We start from the raw sequence: 25,219 nt of genomic DNA, 5'->3' as shown, positions 1-25,219 counted from the left end.
CTTTACGTTGGATTCGTTGGAGTCTTAGCGTTGCGTGAGTTTGATATCTAGCAAGCTTGATATTTCCACGCAAGCAACAAGGAACGTTTGCGGAGGACAGCACCACTGGCCAATCACAGAGCAGTAGCCGGCTCGAGAGTGTCGACAACCCAAACAAAGACAAGGCGCTGCGCAAGCGCGCAAATCGTTCCGCAACGCAAAGCGGAAGACTCGTGAGCAGCTTTGCGCGGAAGGCAGATTTCTACGCTGTGTAGGTACCCAACCAACGCAAGCAAGCGAAAAACGCAAGTGAACGACTCGTGCATAAGCACGCACTCACAGATATGAAAACAAGGTTACTCGCCGTGTGCAGTCGTGCGAAACCGACTGCGTAAGGGTTGAGACTTTGAAATATCAATCATAGTAGTGAAATATCAGGGGTCTTGTGAGAAGTATACTAGAGTACTGCAGCATAATATGGTCACCTATTTATAACAATGATATCAACAGGATAGAGACGATACAGAATCGCTTTGTTCGTAGTCTTGCTTCAAAATAGAGATTAAGAAAAAAAATTGTAATATATGCAGATAGGCTTAACCAGTTCAAACTAGATTCGCTTTGCGTGAGACGGCAAATAACTGACCTCCTGATGTTGCACAAAATAGTAAATTCCAAATTAGATACTGATATCATAAGCCATGTGTCGCTAAAGGTCACTAATACGTCAAACCGTAGGCAACATTTGTTCTTGGTGCCTTCTGCTAAAAATAACAGCCCTCTGATACGTTTATCTATGCAGGCAGTATAATGCTTTATGTAAATAAAGGTCTTGATATATTCCACCAGAGCACCAACACATTTGTAAAAATTATAAAAAGCCCTGACTGTAAAGAGGCACGTGAACACATCGCAAAGTGAAGTAATTTTATTTAAAGTAGGTATACACACTTTTTCTATTGACTTAGCCATATTCATTAAGTTGCAAAATGTTATTTGCATGCATGTGTTATTGAGCTACAAATTTCTTTGTTTCTGATTAGTGTCATAGTTTTACTTGTATTATATAATTTGTATCTTGTAACTGTGCCAAAATAAATAAATAAATAAAATTTATTTAGTAAAGAGATGGGAGAACGGTTGTCTCTCAACTGGAGTTCGACGGTTTGATTCCCGGTTGGACTAATTTTCCAAATGAAATGTACTAAATGTATTCTGGTCTGGTGTTATATATTGCTGGTATAACACATACCCTTTGTGCCCCCAAATGAATTTATTTAGTCTAGTAGTCATAGTACAGGGAATTCTTTAGTTTAAGACCAGGTTATTGACGTGGTTGTGTGGCATTTTGACCCAATAAATTAGTAGTCTTGATATCATAAAAAATCCACGAATAAAAATGTCCTTACCTAGGTTAGGCATCGATAATAAAAAAATGGGTAGGTAGGTACAATAAAAACAAAGTAGAATGCTGAAAGAAATGATTCAAAAACCGTTTGTTTGAAATTCGATTACATAAAATAATTGAAAATTAGTACATTTACGTATTTTCTTACATTAGGCGTGATTTTTTAATATTTAAATATCGCAAAATTCGTTGATCACAACCAACCAACCAATAAATTCTTAGGAATTGATGGCACAAAGAAATCGAAAATAAAGAAATTAAAAATTAATCCTGCAAATTATAATAAAAACACAGGATTAACACTTACCTTCCTCTGTTTTTCGGCAATGAAAAATTAGTAGTTTAGGTGACCGTTACATAATAAAGGCATTAAAACAAGGCGACAGGCGAGTTTCATAAAAACATCACACGAGTGTTTTAATGCCTCATTATGTACAGTTACATGTCAATGAGTTACATACACTGATTTATCTATACACATATTAGAAGCTCTCTGTGATACTTAGACTATTTTTTTCCACCCTCTAAGCTGTGATATGATAGAAAACAAAACAAACTAAATGGCGGCAAATAAAAACTTTTCTCACGCATCTCTAGCTACCGTATTTTTTTTTAATTCATAGACATCTGGCCTTAGAATATGGAAAAAAAATCAACTGGCTTAGAGAATGGAAAAAAATTAAGGAAAGGAGCTGCCCTATCTACGGACTACTAACCTAACCTAACCTAAACCAAAAATGTCCACCACAAATGGCGGTTTTCTTTAGTGTTGTACCATAATCATCGATAATTCAATATAGTATTACTATTATTACTATTATTTATTAAGGCTTTGGCAAAGCCATCAGCCTAAACATGGAGTTTAAATATGTTTCCGTAAATATGGCCGCCACAAAGAGGATAGGCAATTTGAGGCAGCGTGCTTGGATTGACTCAGGATTCCTTAAAACGGGCCGGTACGGGTGTTTTAGTTCGAGATTCGTATAATTTTACGTTTTAATCTTCGATTAAGGCACAATAGCACTGTCCTATTCCACTTTAAACTAGATTTCACAAAATAATTGAAAGTCAAAATAAAAACGACACTTTTGCCTCCAAAAGGTCCAGAGCGAATCCATTCAATATAGACATGCAAATGTAGGGCTTGAATGTTGAAACTGTTTTTTTTGTTATGTTTGTAATTTGTGTAGTTTACTGCAATCAAAGTATGATTAAAATGTTTAATTAAAGTAGTTCAATATTCATTGTCATATGGGAATATACGGGTTGATAGATATGAGATTTTGAATTTATTATTTTGCATATATAAATGCTCACATATTACGAAAAATAATATAAATCAGGAGATCTCTATGCATTTCCAGTCTAAAGACTGATATTAGATTTTATTAAAAGGTTTCCAAATAGTTTAAGCTGTTTTGTATTTATGTATAGGTATAGAATTAATATTAGTGATTTTGATTTAGGTGAATCTAACACTTCCATTTATTTTTTGAAAAAAATAAAATTACTTATTACTTTATTATTGTAATAACATTATCAATAATCATAAAATCAGTTATAATATTAATAATAGGTAAGTTTATTTGCCTAAAACATGGTATAACAGAAGATGTAGCAAAAGACAGTGTCAGTACAAACATGTTATATTACATAACCATACAGCTAGTGCTGCTGTCTACATGCTCGACAAGTTTGAAAAAGAGCATTACAAACGGCCATTGTAGATGAGATTTGTGTAACTGCCCCTTTTTTTCCATCCTCTAAGAACTGCCCACACGTTTGTCGCTGTCAACTATCATTTACATTGAAACTATATGGATGACGTACAAGTTATTGCAGCTGCTGCTATTTATTATTGGGCGCCTATAATTATTACGTCAGTGCATCTAGTATATAATACATCTAGTATATATAACCAGAAATAGAGATGAAATAAGGGCCATATATTCCTGGTAACACATTAGCGATACAGCTCTTATAAATATCAACTCTCGTTTGCACTGAAACATAGACAAGCCAACTACTAACCTGGATGTACGTCGCCGTATATTCTAAAAAATATTCTGTATTTATTGTAATAAAGGTAATATCTCTAACAATGCCGTGCTGTTCTATTCGGTGGTGTGGGAACAGCAAAACATCTAATTACGAAACAAACGGAATCACATTTCATCGGTAATTAAATATTAAATTTGTAATTTTGCAATTTTCGTCCATTATATCAAAGTTCAAGTTAACTGGTCGACTTGAAGTGAAACAGTTGACGACACCCGTCAATAGTTTCGAACTCGGGCTAGCCAATCGGTGCGCAGTTGTCACAGTAATGCCTCGATCCCGCAAGGCAGTGTGATCTCGTGTTTATTATTCCTCATCTATATAAACGATCTCCCAAAAATAGTACACGACCATTGTATACTGTTTGCCGACGATATATCTCTCCTTATCCCGTACAATAATGATCTAAACTTAAATAATAAACTGCACTCCACATTCAATTTAATAAATAAATGGATGACAGACCACAACCTAGAAATAAATTTCCAGAAAATATAATATTTCACCTCAATATATTTTATTTATTACCAATTATTAAAAATGCCTCCCTCTCATTTGCTGTGCCCGACAGGGTCCATACATGATCTATTATATTATATACTTTGTAACACCTTGTAAACATATGGAAAAGCAATAAAGATTGTGTATTGAGTATTGAGTAATGATATGGCAGAATAGTTTTCAAACAAATTAAATGACATTTCGTCTCTATTTCTGGTTATATACTCGATGATCTAATAGTTGTCAGTGGAAAAATCGGAAACGAGTGGATGGTTTTAAGGAACTGAGAATGCCTAGCAATATCTCTTGTTTACTCAAAATTAAATATAAAATTATTTAAAAATAAATGCGACGATAGAATTGCATTATCATGTAATCTAGTTACATTCAAATGTCAATTAAAATTTGACTCTTCAAAATGGAGCGAACAAACGAAGGTGATATTTGATCCAATGTTTATCAGCAATCCTATAATTTCCAACCATTCTTTCTTTCTTTTTTCATTTGTAGGTAAACTTTAAAAATAAAAATAATAATAATGAAATAATAAAAACCTCGTAATGAATTGTTTTAATAACAGAATATCGATAATATGTCTGCTTACAAGAACAACACTATCTCAAAATAATCGTTATCAACAATCTTCAAAATATACTAACAAATAGGTAATCTAAAGTAACCAAAGCAAAATTCGGCAAGACTTATGAATAAGCTACTTAAATGAGTCTAATTACATGAGATATTTGGGCTATTGTATGATTTATAGACAAAAAAAAGCATATAATGTAACATTCGGTTGATTTCCGCCTTTTCTACTGCCACACCCCTTAATGCCGCAGCAATGCATTTTAATCAATACTTAATTGTTCTCACTGTCAATATTTTTCCATTTCATTACAATTCATGCGAATAATTCACTAAAACATTTGGCCAAACATTGCTTTTGACATTTGACAACCGGAAATGGATATCACAGGGTACTCCAAAAATGGCAAAATGAGGACAGTTGGCATGTAAGATGACGTTACGTATTTTCGATTCCCGTGTTTGACATAAATCAATGTAGTTCTATCTCTTTTGGCTTACCACGGCACGCAGTAGTTAAACAAAGACAATAAAATGTTTATGATTTCAACATCTAAATGCAGTGAGTTAGAATGGCGGATGTACCTTAACGGATTTCGGTGACAAATTTGGTATCAAAAAATGTACCTACTTTGTACTATTTAGTACCTCTGTTTAAAAAATTTGTACCTCCATCAGAACGAAGTTATAGCAATATCAAAGGAATTATTGACTGTCAATATGGCGGGTGTACCTCGGATTACCAGTATTTATTTAATAACTATAAAAAATTCTTATTCCAAAAATTTGTACCTTAATAGTACTCTGAAGTAAACAGTCGCGAGGCGTGATAATTTTCGTTAGTAAAGCCGGTTAAAAAAAAATCACCCACCTTAACAAAAACTTTTTTTTTTCGTAAAAGGCTGCATAGCAATAAATCAATTGGACTAAAGCGGCCTATTTCAAATAAATAGTACAGAATGGTCACGGTTGACTGAGGTGGTGACCGTGGGACCTGTAAAGGGCCCGAAACGTCGGTTTGTTTGAAAAAACAAAAATACGCGATTGAAATCCGGAAAAATAGTTTCATTTCCTATGTGTAACAATCGCGAAAACCTAAGAACTCGAAACTTAAGTACCTGTTAAAAACCTTGAAAAGACGCCTTGGTGAAACTTAAAACAGCACTTATTAACAAGACAAGACACTAGTAAAATGAATTTAACTGGTTCCATAATAAAGTAATAAATATAAAATTTAATAAAATAATAAATATAAAATAATAAATAATAAAGTAATAAACATAAAATTTATTACTTCATTACATTATTTTAACAATTCATTACTTGTAAACAAACTTTCATATCGCGTGAATCACGACAAGTGAATGCAATTGTTGCCACTTTACTTTTTAATTGAAACTGTTAATTAACACGAGCTTCTCTTTCCTTTACGTAGGCTAAACATAGTAAAATAAAACACCTAAACAAACATTTTTGTAACGCTATTTATCGTTCAACATTTACAAAATACTAATAGACCTTTTTTAATTAATTTGTTAAATATTTGTATAATAGTAAAAAAAGTTACATTTGGCAACAATCTTCCTAAGAAACATATTGGCGGCAAGTTAGTACGGGTCTTTAAGAATCAACCTTCAACTATATTTCATAAGGTTTAAATTTAAGTGAATATTCGATCATAACTCCATCATTACCGGGTTACCGGCGAGCCATTTCTATATACCAATGCATGATATCGGACTTGTGCGAATGTGTGCGTGAATATTGATGTACTTACGCGCGTAGTTTTTATAAATGAAATGAAAGTCGAAAAATTACCGGCTCAACTCGGACTGTGATTGGTTAATAAGATCCATCGGGAAGCTCCGTATTATCAAGGACAGGTCACTTACTACACGGTTATTCATGACTATTTTGAGTAAAGTTTTTAAGCAGTGGGGTATGCGCGCTGTCTCGTACAATGTTTTGATTACTCGTGGAAAAGTTTTAGGCAAACCGGTGGGAATCACGTTATGTGGACGCCTCGCCGCTGGAAGTAAAGAAAACTCCAGCTCGATCTGCTGATTAGTTTCTGAGAATACTACAAAATATGTTGAGATTTCAGATATAGATACATGTACATATTATGTACAATATAGCTACAAGAAGCGACATATGGTTATTAAACCACCAAAAATTAATTGATTACTTGTTCGTACTCGGGATTTCCGGTAATAGTTTATACTGCATCGTAGGACAAAACTGACCTAGGAAGTCGAAGTTGGATTTTAAACTAATTCTAACGGTGCCATGTAAAAATGCAGTAGATATCTGACTTTTTACCAAAACAGAGAATAAAAAAGTAACGATTATGATCACTCTCCGCCCCTCTCTAGCTTTATTTGTTATTAATATAATAACATATTGAAATACATATTCTAGTGAGAATATTTAAATATATAATATTAATGTCAATCAACCTACTAAATCAATAAAAGACCTGCTTATTGAAAAACATAGAAATCCAATTAATATCCTGTTTGGTTCAATACATCTCTCATACATATTTAAAAAAATAAAAATAAGGCTTGGATAAAATGGAAAAAATACAGCAATATCTCAGATTATCAAATCTTTTCATTATTTAGAGAACGTTTTAAAATAGAATCACACCTGCGGTATGAAGCTTACATAAATTTAGTTGAATATAGTATTAGGAAGAATGTTAAGTATTTCTGGTCGTATGAGTCAAGTTGGAGGCCGAAAGAAAGTACACCGAACATGATTACCTACAAAAATAAAACAGCAAGTTACCTCTTTCTATATGTAACATGTTTTCAGAGTTTTTCTTATCGGTCTATGCTCCCTCAGAATTGTCAGTTAATTTTAGGATTGAAGAGTTAGATTCAAAATATAACCATAATTATAATCATGATAATAACATATGTGATATAGTAATATCTGAACATGACATTAAAAAACAGCTAAGTAATTTAGACACAACTAAAGGCCCTGGTACAGGTAACCTACCTGCTATCTTTTTAAGAAACACAACTAAAACCATTTACAAGCCATTACATATTTTGTTTAACAAATGTCTTAGTGAAGTAGTATTCCCAAATGCTTGGAAAGCAGCTCGTATTGTGCCCGTGCACAAGGGAGGCCCTAAGCAAAATGTTGAAAATTACCGCCCTATTTCCATTTTACCTCTAAGATCTTTGAAAGACTAGTAAGTACATCGTGTTATATATACCTCACTTCATAGTACTATTATTCCACAGCAGCATTGCCTTGTGCAACGGAGGTCCAGTGTAACTAACTTACTTATCTACACCACACTCATTTATTTAATAACATGGATTCAAATAAGCAAACTGATAGTGTTTATACTGATTTTCAGAAAGCATTTGACAGGGTTGACCATAAGAGGCTACTTGAAAAAATCGCGTCTAATGGTATCCATGGTAACCTTTTGCGCTGGTTCAAATCATACATATCCAATCGTACACAAAAGATTGTGATTAAAGGCTATGAGTCGAAGACTGTCAGAATTAGCCCAAGTGTACCTCAGGGATCTATTCTTGGACCATTACTTTTTATTCTTTACATCAATGATATCAGTAACTGCTTTAAATTTTGCAATTTCTTGCTCTACGCCGATGATCTAATAATTTATCACAAAATTGAAGATATCAGGATCTTGAATACTTTCAGGGAGACATTGCTGTGTTCCAGTTTTGAATGGTAAGGGTTTTGGAATGGAATGGAAATTACAGACACATGAGACTTGTCAACTTGTGACTCAGGGTAACGGGCGCAGAGACAGTGCCCCTCAAATCTTTGAAATTTAAAGCTCAAGTGGCACTGCAAATGCTAATGGACTGGCGTGTGGCTTACCACCAAGCGCACGACTCGTTCGTCCTGACACTTAGTACCATAAAATAAAAAATTAATTTGCTAAAAAATAAAAAATGATTTTGCAGCTGTTTTGAGTTCCGCTGCCTAAGACAGAACACAGCAACTGGCACTAGCCCGGAGATCTAGCAGAGGATGAGCTGCATGTCCTCCGGCCTCTCCAGACGCTTAGGTTTCTGGGAACAGGAGAGACGCTTCGGTGTCGGGAGATGAACGTGCCTACAGCTCCGCCACCAAAGAGAAAACTTGGTACTGGAATTTAGAGTCAACGGCTTAGCGTGCCTACAGTTTCGGTACCTATCTGTAAAATAGAGAGAGTGCTGTACGAGCACCCGGGGCAGCTCACCCAAGGCACTGGCTTTTTGAGAACCGGATGAAGTGTGTACGAGTAAACGGGCTGATCTGGGGTCAGAAACTGATTGAGAAAGTGTGCGGGTTCGCTTGCACAGGTTATAAAGCCCTTTCCATATAACCAAGAGGTTGATAGGGAGGATCACTATAAACAAAACTTATGTAGAAAGATATGGGACTGCCCAAGACAGGAAAGGACGTAGATTGATGAAGAAATTATTGGTTGACTATTGTAATATTGTAAAGTTCGGCTATGAGATTAAACCTAGTTTTTTTTTCATAAATTGTTACAAAGATCGAACAAAAACAAAGAAAAATTCCTTCTATCCGACTGGACTCGAACCTGTTGCTTCACCGTGGCTACCACTCTTACCAACTAAGTTACATATCGAGTCAGCAGATCTTACGAATTTCTCTATGTGCCTGCAACAGATCCTTTTATTGGGTTCAAACGACATTTTTGCTATAGCGTCACCTGTATAATAATAAATATTTCCGTTTTCCTTAAAATAAGTGAATTCATACTGGATATTCGTTTTTTATTCTCTAGAACCATCCATTGTCACAAAAAAACTGTTTTTATACTTTACTAATTTTGTTTAAGTGTTGAAACGCCTGTAGGGTAAACATTCAAATGATTTTTGTAATCCAATTTAGTTATTGCATACGATTCTATTTGTGTCTTGTAGGCCCTGTTATCAGAAATGCTATCTATATGGTTATCATTAGGTTCCTTGCTGGGATTTAATCCTGTTTGAGGTATGTAGAAAATTGTTTTCTTGTCTCTGTCAACATCCAAATTGTGATAACCAAGATCATAATATCCAGGTTCTATCATCAGACTTAAATCCGTTTGTGTATCATATGTGCGTGGCCGTTTGTTTGTGTTTATATACAAATTATCATCACAATACGGTGGTATCACCCTGATTGGATCAGTTTGTGTTTCTTGTACACATGCCTTTTTGCCTCGGTTTATATAAAAATTATCACCATAATTCGGTTGTCTCGTCCAATCTGCACTTATTTGTGTTTGACAGGTGCTTGTTGCGTTTTCTGCATGTACTTTAAAATAATTGATGTAGTTTGGTTCTGCTGCCGTTTTTTGTATCTTATTGGTTGCATCCATATGGTTATGTCCTGGTGTCATATCCATATGGTTATCATTATCCAGTGGATGCTTATTCTTATCAAGATTAACATTAATATCATTAGAATATTTTTTCATTATAGCTAAATCAAATAAAGAGTCTAATCTTTGTAGCAAATTTATAATTGGTTGTTCATGAATTTCCTTTTTGAACTTTATGTCGTATAAACATTCTTCGTTATGTGGTGTTTTCATATTTTCTGTTTCACTGCATTTATTTTTTACTGCTTCACTTTTACATAAAGAAAAACATTCTTCGTTATATGGTGTTTTCATATTTTCTGTTTTACTGCATTTACTTATTACTGCTTCACTTTTACATAAAGAACTTGAGGGTATAGCTACACCCTTTATTACTAAAGTATTCGCACTGTTTTCGCAAGTTTGAATTGGTTGTGTCATAGGTTGGCGATATACACATTCAAATTGACCAGTTGATGCTTTACGATTCTGAGCATGATCGATTATAACTGAGGAAAGAAACTGAGTGTGAATTTATCAAATAGTCAAATTTTACGTTTTTATTGGGTATAATCATAAGAAAACCTATTTAGATATTCACGTTATAGTTGGACATGAATGTCAGCAGCCCGGAACAGTCAATAAGTCAGTCAGTCAATAGCTTTCAATTCTCCCAACAAAAATTCCATGCCAAAAGTAGGTTGTTTATATAAGTATCGACTCAGGTTATATTTTGTAGACATATAATTCTAAATCCATTTAAATATTAACCCTTTGAATCACACATAAACAAATCCACTTAAAAGGAAAAAATAACCAACTAAAACGACTTTGTAGACGCTGAACGATCACAATACTACATCTCTTCAGATACATGTGTTCTTCGCATCGGCTTACTTACTTATATCATACTTCGTTTTAAAAAAACTTTAGTATATTGAGAAACATTCCATTCATTTAGAAAAATAAATAGCTTAACATAAATTCATAAATATTAATGGTACCTTACCTTTGATAACATCTGACACGACTCGTTCACCAATTTTTGCATTAGTCAATGGATATGAATCAGGCGAGTCATTGATTTTAATCAACCAAGGTCTGAAGTCATTGTCGATTATGAAATCACAACAATGAAAACCGAAACGATTTTTCGATTGTTTCAAAGACTCTTGGTTGCTCAGCATAACTCCAACAATTATTTTCTTCATACCAGGTTTTATTACATTGTCCCAAACCTCCGCTTTTCCAATGTCCTTTAAATATTTCTTGAATGTTCGTAATTGACAGATATTATTTTTCGAAAATTGGGGGTCAAAACCATTGCTAAGTTTTCGTACTGCTTGGTCAGTAAGATGTACGGGCTCACAAAGGCCACCATTGATGACATTATCATTTTGTAAACCAATTTTCAAAAAACAATCTTGGTACATCCAAACATGTAATGGATATGTACTTGTTACAAGATAATATTGTTTTATATGAAATATCCTTTCGGTAATCAATAACGGTGTTTCTGTAAAAATAAAACTTTTCAAAATATATTAACAAAAACAACGTCATAATTTTTGTTACAATTCGGGATTTCTCTTACCAATGTACTTTTGAACAATGAATGTTTCCTTTGCATTAGTTAACATATTAAGTATTGTAGCCAAATTTGAAGAAACGACAACGTCAGTGTCACTAGACAGCTCTGATGGTTTGATAATCCAAGCGTCGTAGTATCCTTCGCAACTTAGTTGCGGTCTATACTTCACAATTCTATCCATCAAACATTTTGTGTAGGCAATCAACATGAGCATATGTCGATCTTTATCTATCTCAAATAAATCTTTACCGGAAATTATTGACATATATTTTGTTAAGAAGAACGTCCATTGTCCTGTTGTAGGTTTATTGCATATTTTTTTATCGACGTCTATATTTTCTTTCTTAAATAAAAACTCTTTGCACCGATTAATGGCAAAAGTAATTACATTGACAGAAACAGTCCCAGTATTTGTAAATACGGGTTTATTATTATCTATATTAAATGCAATCCATTTTAACAAACTAGTACAAGCAGTTAGAAGATAATCTGTTATGAAATCTCTTAACTCGTCTCTATTGGCACTGCTATATGTCCTTGGTAGATCGACTTCCGCCACGTTTTCTATGTAATACCAGGAATAGTCTTGCAGAGATTTACATAGTATATCCTTGGTGCTCCAAAGATCATTGCCGTCTAGAGTATTAATAATAGGCTCCTCCCAGTTTTGTAATTCATTGGAAGTGTCTATGTCTAATCCACCCCAAGCGAAACTTGGAATACAGTCTTCAAGGCAACTGGACAAAACTATTCTCTCTTGTTTATCGATCGACATCTTTCTAAAGTTGTTTTGAAGATATTTTGTATTCTTTTTAGTTGTAAGTAGTTTTTCAACCCAGCCTCGAGCAAGCAAAGCTTTTCTTACTGCCATCGCATTGTTTCCTTTAACAGTGAATATTTTTCTGTTTTTCATAGCTTCTTTTGCTTTTTGTTTAAGCTTCTTATAATGGGTTATCCTTTTGGAAACACTACAAACAAACACAAATGTCAATAATTGCCCAGTAGTATTTCGAAAACAATTCTAACAGTCAGGACACCATATCTGCGTATTTTCATAAAACCATTGGTCAATGTAATTCCTTTCAGACTCCACTGAGATCATGTTGCAAATGATAATAGTTGTAATTCTGTTAAAATCTAGTTGCAATGGCAGTTGAGTCTCAATAGAGCGTCAGTGGAATGGTAGTGAGTGTATATAGTCATGACTCTAAAACTGAACTTCGACACACGCTACTCCAACAACATATTACATCGACATGATTTTACTCAGATACTACGCTTCTTCCAGAACACAGACGAGATGTTTCATAAAAAAATATTTGTACTCAGATAAGAAAAATCATCATTACAAACCCACATAGGAAATGGTTTCTTATTATATATCGATCAATATGACATAAAAAAACTTAAAAACGAAAACTTCAGAATTTTGGCATTGAATTTTGGTCATGATTTTGTAGTAGAGCCGCCACAACACCCACCGAACAGCTACCTCGGGTACATTCGTGTCGGTGTTTTGTAGAAAGGAAAAACGAAAACGAAAACGCCATTTAAAAAAAAATATGAGGTGCATGTTTTAAGTTTTAACGACAATTTCAAATTAAATTTTGGATTCAATTAAGTAAAGTTTTAAAATTTAATTTAAAACAGAACGTAAATATATTAAAACAGTCGTGAAAAACTAAAACACGCTCCCGGAATTTTTTTTCAAAATGGCGCTTTCGCCTTTCTACAAAACACCGACCATATTGGGTTGTTTTAGAACCTCCATAAAAAAATTAATACATGAAATAGTGTATTTTATTATATTTTAATTTAATGTTTTTTGTTACACTTTATACAAGTAATTAAAAAAAAATTTCGATTATATGATTTTTTTTGTTATATTAATCGATATATAATAAAAAACCTGTACCAGTGCGGCAGTCAAACTATATGACTGTACGCGCCGAATACGAGCGGGTTGGATGGTTCGTTTAAGAAGAGTGGCAGATGTGGACTGTATGAAGAAAGAATGTCTGGAGAGAGACGAATTGGTAGGTAAAGGGAGTGCTGTGCAACTGAACTATGCTGCACTGACCTTAGAGGTGGTTTTCGTAGTCGTACGTAGTCGCTCTTCCTTTACTTCCAGCAGGCGTCTAAATGTCTCCGATAAATGAAGTGGTACTCGAGGCGGTTCCGTTGATGTGGTGGCGGTCAAAGGTGACTACCAGTTACTATCACTTGCTTTATCACCGTTTAAAAGTACAGTACAATAATAACACACACAAAGAGTTCAAAAAACAGCGGTATTTCACACACGGCGAAATAAGAAATAAGGGAAACTACGCAGAGTACGTTAGTTCAACATGGCGGTGAATCCACAGAGCTAAGCGAGCGTCGATGGCTAGTCCAAGGCGGACGCACGTTACCCAGGACGGTTAGTTGAAGACTGTTCTAAACACGAACGGTAGTCCAGTTGCAGCAGAGTAAGAAGGTGGTAAATGAAATGGAAGGAAATGGTAAAGGGAAATGAGGGTAGGTGAACTTAAACCTAAGCGCCGTCTACCTTAGCATCGGCGCGAACAAAACCATTTCCTACATAGATCTGTAATGACGGTTTTTCTTATCCGAGTACAAATATTTTTTTAAGAAACATCTCGTCTGTGTTGCCGAAGTAGCGTAGTGTCTGAGTATAGTAATGTCGAAGTAAGATAATAATAATAATAATAATAATTTATTGATCAAAGAAAAATGAAATACAATGGCATTACAAGGCACAACATAAAAAGAAACATAAAAATATAGTAAAGAAATGCCAATATTTGTGATTCCCTAACTCCTAAACTAGGTAATCCTGTATCTTAGGAGTTAGTGATTCCTTCAACATTGAGTGCTTAAATAGTACACACGAATAGCTTCAGTAGCAAATAAGTATACGTAAATAAGTGTATTGAAATAAGTGTACTGTAATAAGAGTTTTACCTTGTAATTATTGTAGTGTGTATTAATTGAAGTGTGTTTTGGGTGTAAGTGTGTGGAGTGAATGGAATGATGTGGTTTTCTTCATTTTAACATATTTTCTATGTCATTGTAATTTAGTGTTAAAAGTAATTCTTGAAGTACTTTTTTAAGTGTGTGTTTCGGTAGGGAGTAAATCGGACTTAGTTTGTTCATTCTATTATATAAGCTACAGCTTAGAGCATTGTATTGTTGTTTGGCCCATGCGGTGCGACATTTTAATGGAGGACACATTTGTGCACCCCTTCGTTTGTTTGCAGTTTGATATTGTCGGAGTAGAGTGTGTCCAAGTTCTATTTTAGAGTCAGCATTCGACTTTCATTCGTTCAATCACAAACGATCGATGTTACCTTACCAAAACTACTACAACAATTGCTATGCATATTTTAAATAGAAAACCACTGTGAGCCTCAGACATTAACTAAACTAACAGATAACTCACATATTTAAGTCGAATTTTTGCTCGACTTGTTTCGGACCAGCCCGTGGTCCTTATTCATGAGATACCGCAGTGGTTACTCGGACGGAAATTGCGCGCCAATGCGCTAAAGTGTCCGTACTGACGAGAGAAAAGCATTTCATTCCGCAGAAAGAAGCTATCGAGATTGATCGCCATTCGGATTTCAATCGTGATAGTTGAGGGTCGGTACCCCCCGGCTGGATAACAGTGTTAGGTAGTACGTCAATGGTTAGCGTGGGTGACACTTTAGAATGTGACGTTGTTAGTGTAGTCAGGGCTCCCTCACTCGCTCAAACTTATGCTATAAGTGTCTGCTGCTGACGTCGGCGCAAGCTCTCATACCGTTCTTTCATTTATGAACATTCGGCTTCGTACGACTGCACACTGCGGGCTGGCGAGTTATTTTCACCTCTCTGAGCGCGCGCTTCGGTTCCTTTTCCCTCGTAATGAGCACTTGGTGTCATTAGTCAAATTTAGTAGGCTATTATAGCGTAGGTATTTTCGATTTTGTATGAGAGGAATGTGTCTGTTACGTAGTAACTATTAAGTAATCTGTGGTGTAGAGTCCTGCGTATGACTTTATTAAGTAAACGAGGGTAGTTGCTCGCTGACGCCGCCTGCGCCCGCAGCCGTACTTACTGAGTAATCGGACTGCCAGGGTTTTGGCGCGCAATTTCCGTAGACACATTGCCGTGGAATCTCATGATCAAGGACCACGGAGTAATTCAAAACATGTCGAGAAAAAATTCGACTTAAACACGTGAGTTAGTTTAATTATATATGCTATGCGTATCTTAATTTATATCTTTTGTCCCTTGGTTTGACCATGTTAAGTTAAGCAGGTGTCAAACTGTCAGCGCGCATAGGCTTCGATCCGAACACGTTCCATTAAACAAATTTTTGTATTTGATGCGGAGGGTGAACTTGATTCCTGAGGATGTACATCATTTGCTCATGGAGTGTGTTCGGAGGGAACCTATCCGTTTCCGTATATTTAATGTTGGGTGGTTTCAATCTGTTTTGTCGGAGCCACCATGTAGTGCCGCGGAGATTTTGTATACATGTTTAGTTAGGTAGCATTTTGAATTATCTGTCTGGATTTTATTAAGTGTTTTCTTGATGTACCATTTTACTAATGGGGCTGACTTTTTTTTATAATATCAAGTTACGGGACGAACAAGTCGTGCACTTGATGCTAAGCTACACGCCTGTTTATAACAATTGCAGTGTCCACAGAGCTTTAAGTCGCAAAGATCCGAGGGGTACTGCCATTGCGCCCGTCACCCTGAGACATAAGTTGACATGTCTCATGTGCCTGCAAAATCACCATGTTCAATAACGATCAAAGCCCTAAATAAATAAAGATAAAAAAAAACTTTTATCTCGTTTTAATGAGCAACATAATCTTCAATGAAATGTATAATATTAGTAGACTATAGTATCGAAGTGTCATTAACTCGCCATTGAAGAGCGGGATATCAAAAAAATGCGATGATAGTCAAATGGCAGCTCGGGGCTAGCCACCGACATCCATACATTTTTTTCATTTACCGAAGACATCATTAAATGGAACTTCATTGCTACTTTCACTCAATACACTTTTTTTTAACGGAGGAAAATGCTTTATGCATACCCTCGAGCCCGGAGTGGCTTGAGGGCTATATGGGACTGACCCTCCGATGAAGGGCATACCCACTAAAAATCCCCTGGCGCACGCTCTTGGCCGGGTCTTCTGGGCGCCGTGGGATCCGACCATAACGACGCCCCCGGCAACCTTAGCTTTTGCCAAAGTTCCCGCGCCAAAGAAGTGAGAGTCGGACGCTTAACCCATCTCCCCAGACGGGTGAGACCGTGCAATGTGGGCAAGGGATCCCCGTCTCTTATCCGCTGGTCTCACTAGGGAATTAGGCGAGCAACGAACTGCGTTCGCCTTCGTCCCCGCCGCTCACTCAATACACCCCTGTCCTATCGTATGGTAACTCATAAATGTTTTATAAGTTTTTGCTCACCTGGTTCCTGAAATTTTACATACCATATATCATATTTACGTCAATTTATTTATCATATTAATTTGACATATTTAATGTCAATTGCATAATGTACAAACTATGTATATACGAGACGGTAGTTGCGGGAATTCACAAGGCTATCAAGACACTTGACCCGTTTTTTGGGGTCGTATCTAGTTTGTACATTACACAATTATCAGTTATTACACAGTTGAAAGTTTACTATGCTACGGTTACTAAGATAAATTGATCATTAACCATTTTGGTGACATCGTCTTTACTTTTGATACAATTATGTGGAGTTGAATCACCGAAAAAAAACTCAATGAAAGTGCGTTAAGCCTCGATTACTATCAGAACCGCTGACGCTCAAACACACAAACAAATGATAAACACTATAAAATCTTGATTGAAGCTTCTATTTTACAAAATGTAAGAAATTATACTTGCTCAGTAGTTCTATCGTTGAAAGTTGACCTTTGCTAACGTGCTGCCATCTTGCGGCTAATAGCTGGACTACAACGAACGACTAACATCGAATTGTATAGAATGTAGTATCTTGTAGACAATAGATGTCTTCTTTAACGCACATGCTGCATAATCAACTTCATTTGGGCCACATAAGTTTAAAATTAACAAAACACATATGAAGTATTTTTTTCGCCAAGCTTTTGTTCGCTACTAGCGTGGAAAATCGAGATCTTTACCTATTTCTCCAAAAGATAAAATTCGACCATATTGCATTGGGATAATGTTTACTTTCGATGACAGAAAATGGAAAAGTTATTAAAACAAGACTTCGCGATGCTATAAAACACCACCACGGGCATTGACTTACAATTATATGGACGTCGAGGCCGCGCTAAAAAGTGTCGACTGACAGCGAAGCAAGCAAAATTAGACAGTACTGCGATGACATTACAATTTAAATTCAACGTTTTAGCTTTTTCATATTCCTTTACATGTCACTACGTTTAAATAGGTTGACTTGGGACATTTTTTTCGTGGTTTTTGTATTAGACCCGTCGTCCATTTATTTGTAAGTCAATGACCACGGGTAATATTTTTGGTGCGCCTATCATTCTTGCACTCCGAAACAGTACAATAAACCCATAACGTACAAAGGGAAAACGGCGGACTGACCTCAAATATGGACAACTGTCCATATTGTGGTCACAAGCGCGATGAAAACTAACCACTTCTACCAGTATTTATTGTTCTGTGAGTTGAGCGCATTAATAACCGATTAACACCAGAACGATCTGACGATTGATCAACAATAGCAAGCAAGCAATCGTGCTGACGTGTTATTTGTGTCAGTCTGAGTTACGCTAGAGCAGGCAAAGACTAGAGACCTCCACCCACTACACTTCTGACGTACCTCTCTCGCAACAGTCTTTCCAAACAAACCCGTTTATTCTTGTTACTTTTAACCTGGCTATTTTTCAAAACATCATCGTTATTAACGTGTAGCTTACTCCAATCAAATACCTTGCCAACAATAAGTTGTTGTTGTAGAGACACTGCCAAAAAGCCTTGTGTGATTCGTACACAAGACAAGGCATGTACACTTACTGTAACACTTACTCAAAACATTCTTTTTTTATATGAAGTTCTGCAGTTATCTTGTTTGCGTGATCCCGATGTTTCTGCAAAAGAGGGTTAACGTGTAAATATATTAAAATACCCAACCCAACAACTGTATTTATTTATTGTGTAAAGTTCTAACCAAAGTGCGCGATGCCTGATATTTTATTTGTGTTTCTTTCTTGGATGGCAATCTCAATTTACAAACTTTAGCGTAACTTTGTGAGGAACGTGATATGTAATCTCTTTTTATTATTTTTTCTATTGCCCTCGATCTCGTTGAACGATGAGATTCAGAATGGACTGATTTGGAAGTTGTCGAAGAACATTTCAAATTTCTTTGTATCCTCGTCGGACATGTTACAGAGTCACGAATTCCCGACGTGATACGTCGTTTACTGAGGTGTTGTTTTGATTGCGCCCTCTTTGGACAATATATTAAACCACTTCCTGAAGACAAGACTTTGTCTTCACTAACTGGTGAATAACACGCAATTTGCCTTTCTGATGCTTCTGATCTCAATGGACATGATTTTGAATGAATGTATTCGTCTGATACTGTTGATGATGTCCGGTATTTACATACATGTTTCGATTGCAATCTCATTGGATAAGATTTTGATTGAAGGGATTCATTTTTAGCTACGCGTGTCGTTTGAAATTTATCATCATGTTTTCGATTTTCCTGTCTCTTTGTACAATATTCATATCGAATAAACTGTTTTGTAGATGCACACTGCGAGTTGCATTTTCCCGTATTTTGTTTTGTTGGTAACCTCGTAACAGTTTTTGCAGGGATAAATACATCTGCAGATTAAAACATTACTATTATAAACGAGAATTTTTTTAACATTTCTCTAATATTTTTTAATACCATTTCTCTGCCTTGAAGCAAATTTGATGACTTTGCTTTGGAACAAAAATTGTGTTTATGAATGTTAGTAATAACCCTGTAGAAAAAAAATCTTACTTAATATTGTACATATTTTATCGAACTTACGATTTGCACGATATCGGAGAAACGCCCAATTGAAAGATGCCTTTCAAAAATCTTGAAAACGTTATTGATAACATTTTAATCAAGCAATCATTTAAAGGCATAACGCTAGATTGAAAACTTAGTCATTCACAGAACTAGCGGATAAGAAAAATCTTCAATAGTTCTGTGAAGAGCACTTATCTATTTATTAACAGAACAAATGACAAGAAAGATGTCAGTAGTTCTGTCAACAGAAATAGAGGGAATAATCGGAATTAACCGCGATAACATTATTTTTTCTAAATAACGTTAGTACAAAAAATATTAGCAACTTTTTTTGTAATATCAAATGACGGGACGAACAAATCGTGTGCCTGATGGTAAGCTACACGCCTGTCCATAACAGTTGCAGTGCCACTCAGGGCTTTAATCACAAAGATCTGAGATGCACTGCCACTGCACTCGTCATCCTGAGATATAAGTTGACAAGTCCCATGCGCCTGTAATTTCACCAGCACCCTTACCCTTCAAAACCGGAACACAGTAATGCTGACATTACATTTCTGCTCAGCGGCAGAAATAGGTAAGATGACAGTAATACCCTACTACAAGAAAACTTCGCTTTCTAGACAACAACGGGAAAAAAAACAAACCTTTATCTCCTCTTTTTCCTTTAATTTTCTCTAATACGGGTTGATGAACTTTTTGCCTTGTAGGTGGAACCACGTATGCAAAATTGACCTTGAAAAAAATTAAAAGAAAATGACAATGACTGAGTTAATCACATCGGCGGTTGCGTTAACCAGATGGGTTAACCAGACGGATGTAAAGTACAGAGGCGTTGTAGATGTTGAACTCTGTGAACTGCGTACGTTAACCAAAACGCGGCTATGTGACAAAAGGATTTTTGAAATATCATAAAAGAGCATAAACTAGTTTTAGACAATTGAAATTGTTTAATGATATATTAGCTATGTATATAATTAGGGTAAGTTCCGACATGTCAGACTCGTTAAATAACTTTCACTGTTTCTTAATAGAGAATTTGGAGCTCTGCCTTATGCTATTTAAAAACGGATGTTTGACCACTCGTCTCTTAGCCGCGTTTTGTTTAATGAACAGCAGAGAAAGAACTACTTTTGATACTATCGTAGGATCTTTGTGAATACTCTCAGTAAAATTCTGATAATAAGTAATAAGACACAGAAAGAGGTAACATTCGTATAAGAGCGTGCAAAAACAAATGGGCACAAAAAAATAAGGAAGAATTTACAATGTACCGGTAACATGTTTCAACATTGCAGGTGTTGAAATACCGATAAGGGTTACCTTGATCCGTCTCTGGGTGTAATTCAAATTGTTAAATAGTACCTTCTTGGTTTGCTTGATCATTGTTGTTGGTGTTGTGTGAACATAGGAATGGCTCTAGGTTGTTTTTGTGTTACATAGTAACGTAACACAAAAACACACTAACAAACTTTCATCTACATTTTATGTTTGAATCAAGTATACATTTGAACGTAATTATAATAAATCTTGATTGTGGAGGTTAAGAAATGCACGCTTATTATTTTGCAAGGCTATTGTACAATTGGTTGCCTGTATCACTTGACAAATAAAAATTGTCATTTCATTTCCTGGCGGTGAATGACCGCTAACCAAGGAGTCTACTAGCGATTCTAGCAGTTCTACTTAAATTTACTTCGTTTTCTTAAAAAAATAAAATAAGGTTCATAAACAAACGAGCAGGTTTTGTGAACATTTTTCTTCAAAAATTTAATTGAATGATTGTAATTTTTCTAATGCTACGTAAGCAATGATATCTATGTACTAGTGTACTATATGCGGCGGTCCATACACACGTTGTGTTTCACTGGCGTGCGGTGAAGACGCTGCAAATCGTTTAGTGGGTTGTGAAACGTTCAACATGGCGGACGCGTATGCGATCCTCTTTGAAAATTTATACCGATATGATACTGAATTTGTTTTGTGTTTAAAGTTAAGAATGTGAGTTTTGGCGACATCGGTTCTGATAGTAATCGAGGCTTCTGATAGTGCCTTAGCACTTCCACTGTTTTTTTTTCTTCGTGGTCTAAGCTGTTATCGAATGAGTTTACATTTCCGTGATATATTATGCTCGATAAAAAAACCTCGATTACGATTTTTTTTTAATGTTAAGAGTGATTTTCCCAGCTGTGATTTTTGCGCGGCGTGGTCGAAAGTCGTAGTATAAGTTGCCAAAATAGATATATATATTTTTTGTAGTCAAGTATACCTAAATCTTCACCTGGAGCCACTAAAGAAAAATTCCTACGTCGACGTTATAATATATTTATAATTTTTTTTTTAGTACCGATTTCTAATTTTGGTGACGCGTCCACAACCTAAGTCTGAAACTTGTTTTGATGATCGAAAAAAATAATCGAACCATGTTTTGAAAAAATACTGGTACACCCGCATTCTCAGTGAATATTGGGTAGTCTGTAATTAAATAAATTACTAATTAAACGGTCTAATATAAAGTAATATGGTATAGATTGAGAATAATTGTCTGCGGGAAGAGCCTAATTTTGGTGAACAATTTTAAATGCTCACTAGCAAATAAGGAGGTTGTCTATGGCTTTGGAGAACTTTCCAATCACTACCTCCCGCCCCCTCCAGGATCGTGCTAATACTCAGTGGGATCGGTTATGCGGGGATCGTGCTGCTTTTCCCGCCAAAAAGGTAAGTACGCACTTGGTGACATGGGGGCCAAAACTGAACAATTTTTGTGATCATTTTACCGAGGAAACAAATAAGGTTTCAAATAATGCAGTGTGCACTTTGAATGTTGATTTTGGGTACCTTTGATATGTTATAGTTAATGATGCCCTAATTTAGATAGTGTGTTTTTTAAAATAACTTTTTGCTAATTTTCCAGTTTTGGTGACACAATTTTGGTGATTTTGGTGATTTATCTGTGTTCACCAAATTTGTATCTTATCATCAAAATTACACAGAGAAAATGACAGAAAAAAATACTTACTTTCTAGTAAGTATTTTTTTCTGTCTTAATAACACAGTTGTTCAAATCAATAAATGTTGGAAAACAAATTAAAGTTCATTTAATTTGTAAATTTTCTATGTCGGTAAAAATATTTATAATCATGTATCAATAAAAATATTTACAATCAGGCTGGCAAACGAAGGTATTCGAGACGAGGATATCTATCCCTACGTGAACTATACATAGGGCGCACTATAAGTTTCCGGAACTAGCCACTTACATAAACAATATTTAAAAAGTAATTACACCATTTGAAAATGGAATTCTTTGGCTGTATAAATACAGTTTCATCTGGCTGCCACTAGTTATTACATTGTTGCGTCATTGTAGAAATTGGTTGTCTACATCGCCATGGATTTAACTCGTGGAAATTTTCGTAGTATGATTTTCTTCGACTTTAAGTAGAATCGAACAGCTCAGCGGAGCTTCGCTTGGCTTCAAACTGGTTTTGGCGATGAGGCACCATGCAAGACGACTATGGCTGGTTTGCAGAATTCAAACGCGGTCGTGTGTAAGAGTGAGGCGTATAGCAGTATGCTGCAGAAGGGAAGGCGCATCTTTTTGCCCATAGACCAGCGAGCTGTCCGGCTTCAGCAGAGGTGATAAAGATGGGCGACAAAAGTTAGTTTCGATCGCTTTAGCTAGGGGATAAGAGGCAAGCTTGGCTCCAATGCAGCGTACATGGTCGAACTTGGCCTTACGTAACACGTTTTTGCACTTCTTGGCGGCCTTATTAAAAGCATTCTTCAGAATCCGAGTATTCAGAACTTTGCGCAGTTGAACATAATATATTTATATATATTCATCAAGACATGGCTGTATAGTTATAAACTTTGCCTTTTCCTTAAAATGACGTAACAAGAAAAACCGTCTTTTTTATTGCCTTTTCGCAGTAAGCGAAACGTTACTTACACGGATTCCACAACAGCATTCTGTCGAAGAGATTCATCTGAAAATAAATACCTTGCTGCCACCTACACGTTGGCGTTTTTGAACAATTATCTGATCTTAGAGAATGGAAAAAAAAACAGTATTAACTAACAACATTCATCGAAACTGACACTGACCTAAGCCTAGTGGCGACCATAGGCTGCCTTTCCGTCAGAGTACGAGTAGAGTAGCAAAGCAGTGTCCGAGGATAAAATCCACCAATAGGATTACTTCATTTACCTGGCGTCGCGCAGCTTCGGTGGAAAGAGTTAGCGGAGCTAAGTATTTGTACATACAAAATAGCGAGAAATGTGTGCGAGAGATGTGTGCGAGGATTGCGGGCGAGGAATGTGTGCAATACGGTATTGGAAACTAGAGCTACTGAAAGTATGAAACCAAATGACACTGACATATCGCCACCGCTCACCCCACCACACCGTACCCCTCCCGCGCTTAGCTGAAAAGAGTTCGTAATGCATCCTCGCACAGCTTTGGTGGAAAACATCACACCGTTTCACAGCGCCGCTACACATCCTCGCACCGCCTCGATACCTCGCACATCTCCGGTGGAAAGGCAGCCTAAGGAAATAATAATAATACTTACAAGGTTTTTGATTTGTTTCGAAACGTCGTTCGAAATTTCATTACTATGTTATAAGTTTCACTTATAACATAGTAATGAAATTGTGAAGTGAAACTTATAACATAGTAATGAAATTTGGAAACGTCGACATTAAAAAATACGAATACAACTAATTACATTTTATTTATTAGACAATAAGTTAAAATACACAGGCAATGTATGCCATTTTCAGGATGTGTGGCACGTGATAGAAAAACATGTTGTTTATTAGATTTCATTTATTGTTTAAATTAAGACATGGTATAAAGTTAATTATTAACTGTGATTAAACATGTATTTATCCCAGTCAGCTATTGAAGTTGTGTTGGTACTACAGTGTGATGTTACACCAAACTGGTCGTAAGATGCGGCTAGAAGTAGTCACCAATTCAAAGGTTCTACAAAATAGTATGAAATAAATTATTATAATATTTATTTGGTATGCAAGGCAAACTTTGCAAAGTTGTTTGTTTTTTTTGATTGTATTGAAACTTGAGCAAACGACGAAGGCTAAGATTGAATTAACAAATAGAATCCTGAGCGTAGCGAGGGTTTCAAGACACGAGACTCAAAATAACTTTGCTGCCGAGCGAAACACACAACTTTTCACCTCACTATAGCGAGGAAAATGAATGAAAGAAAAACAGTTGAACTATTAACATCAGTTTTTTTTTTCCATCCTAGGATTTTCTATTCAAAACAAAAAGTTTATATTCGGATGCGTTCTTAATTTTCAACTTAACAATTTTTATTTTTGCTTGTACTTTTATTTTGTAAGATTAAGTGATTATTAAAATTACTTTAGTTCTTTGACGAATAAAATATTTTAACAAGCACAAGTATTTATCATTGTCAATTTAATGTCAACAATAATAAGAATAAAATGTACCAAAAATATATATAAATAAGTAATGTACAACAAATCGCGTAGTTGATATTATAGTATATTAGGGGTTAAAGTATGAAATTGCCGTTTTATTGCAATAGGTTCTTTGAATTTTCATAGAATCTTCATGGTTTGAGGTTTTCGAATGAAACTTTTTTCAAATGGTTTCAGTAATTTTTTTTTTTTTAATTTGAAACATTTGAATATCGACTTTCAATTGTT

The 25,219-nt window shown here is 35.5% G+C and overlaps 1 protein-coding gene and 1 long non-coding RNA gene across 2 annotated transcripts in view; both read right to left on the bottom strand.

The window, feature by feature from the left end:
• Positions 1–9,365: 9,365 nt before the first annotated feature.
• LOC113239739 (protein monoglycylase TTLL8-like) lies at positions 9,366–21,090 on the bottom strand. Its single transcript, XM_026476836.1, has 7 exons — positions 20,885–21,090; positions 20,167–20,254; positions 18,677–19,341; positions 18,535–18,596; positions 11,482–12,446; positions 10,897–11,403; positions 9,366–10,396 (listed from the first exon to the last, which is right to left on the bottom strand). Exons 1-7 carry the CDS (start codon positions 20,903–20,905, stop codon positions 9,366–9,368), a joined length of 3,339 nt encoding a protein of 1,112 aa, XP_026332621.1. The 5' UTR covers positions 20,906–21,090.
• A 3,279-nt stretch (positions 21,091–24,369) lies between these two features.
• LOC113239843 overlaps positions 24,370–25,219 on the bottom strand; it is a 3,535-nt gene continuing 2,685 nt past the window's right edge. Inside the window, exon 4 of the long non-coding RNA XR_003311219.1 lies at positions 24,370–24,509. This is a non-coding gene — a long non-coding RNA (uncharacterized LOC113239843). The remainder of the gene's footprint in view (positions 24,510–25,219) is intronic.

The sequence above is a fragment of the Hyposmocoma kahamanoa genome, unplaced genomic scaffold (assembly GCF_003589595.1).
Source record: "Hyposmocoma kahamanoa isolate Upper Pololo Valley unplaced genomic scaffold, ASM358959v1 116, whole genome shotgun sequence".
NCBI classification, from domain to species: Eukaryota; Metazoa; Arthropoda; class Insecta; order Lepidoptera; family Cosmopterigidae; genus Hyposmocoma; species Hyposmocoma kahamanoa.
This window is presented reverse-complemented; position numbering and strand designations above follow the sequence as displayed.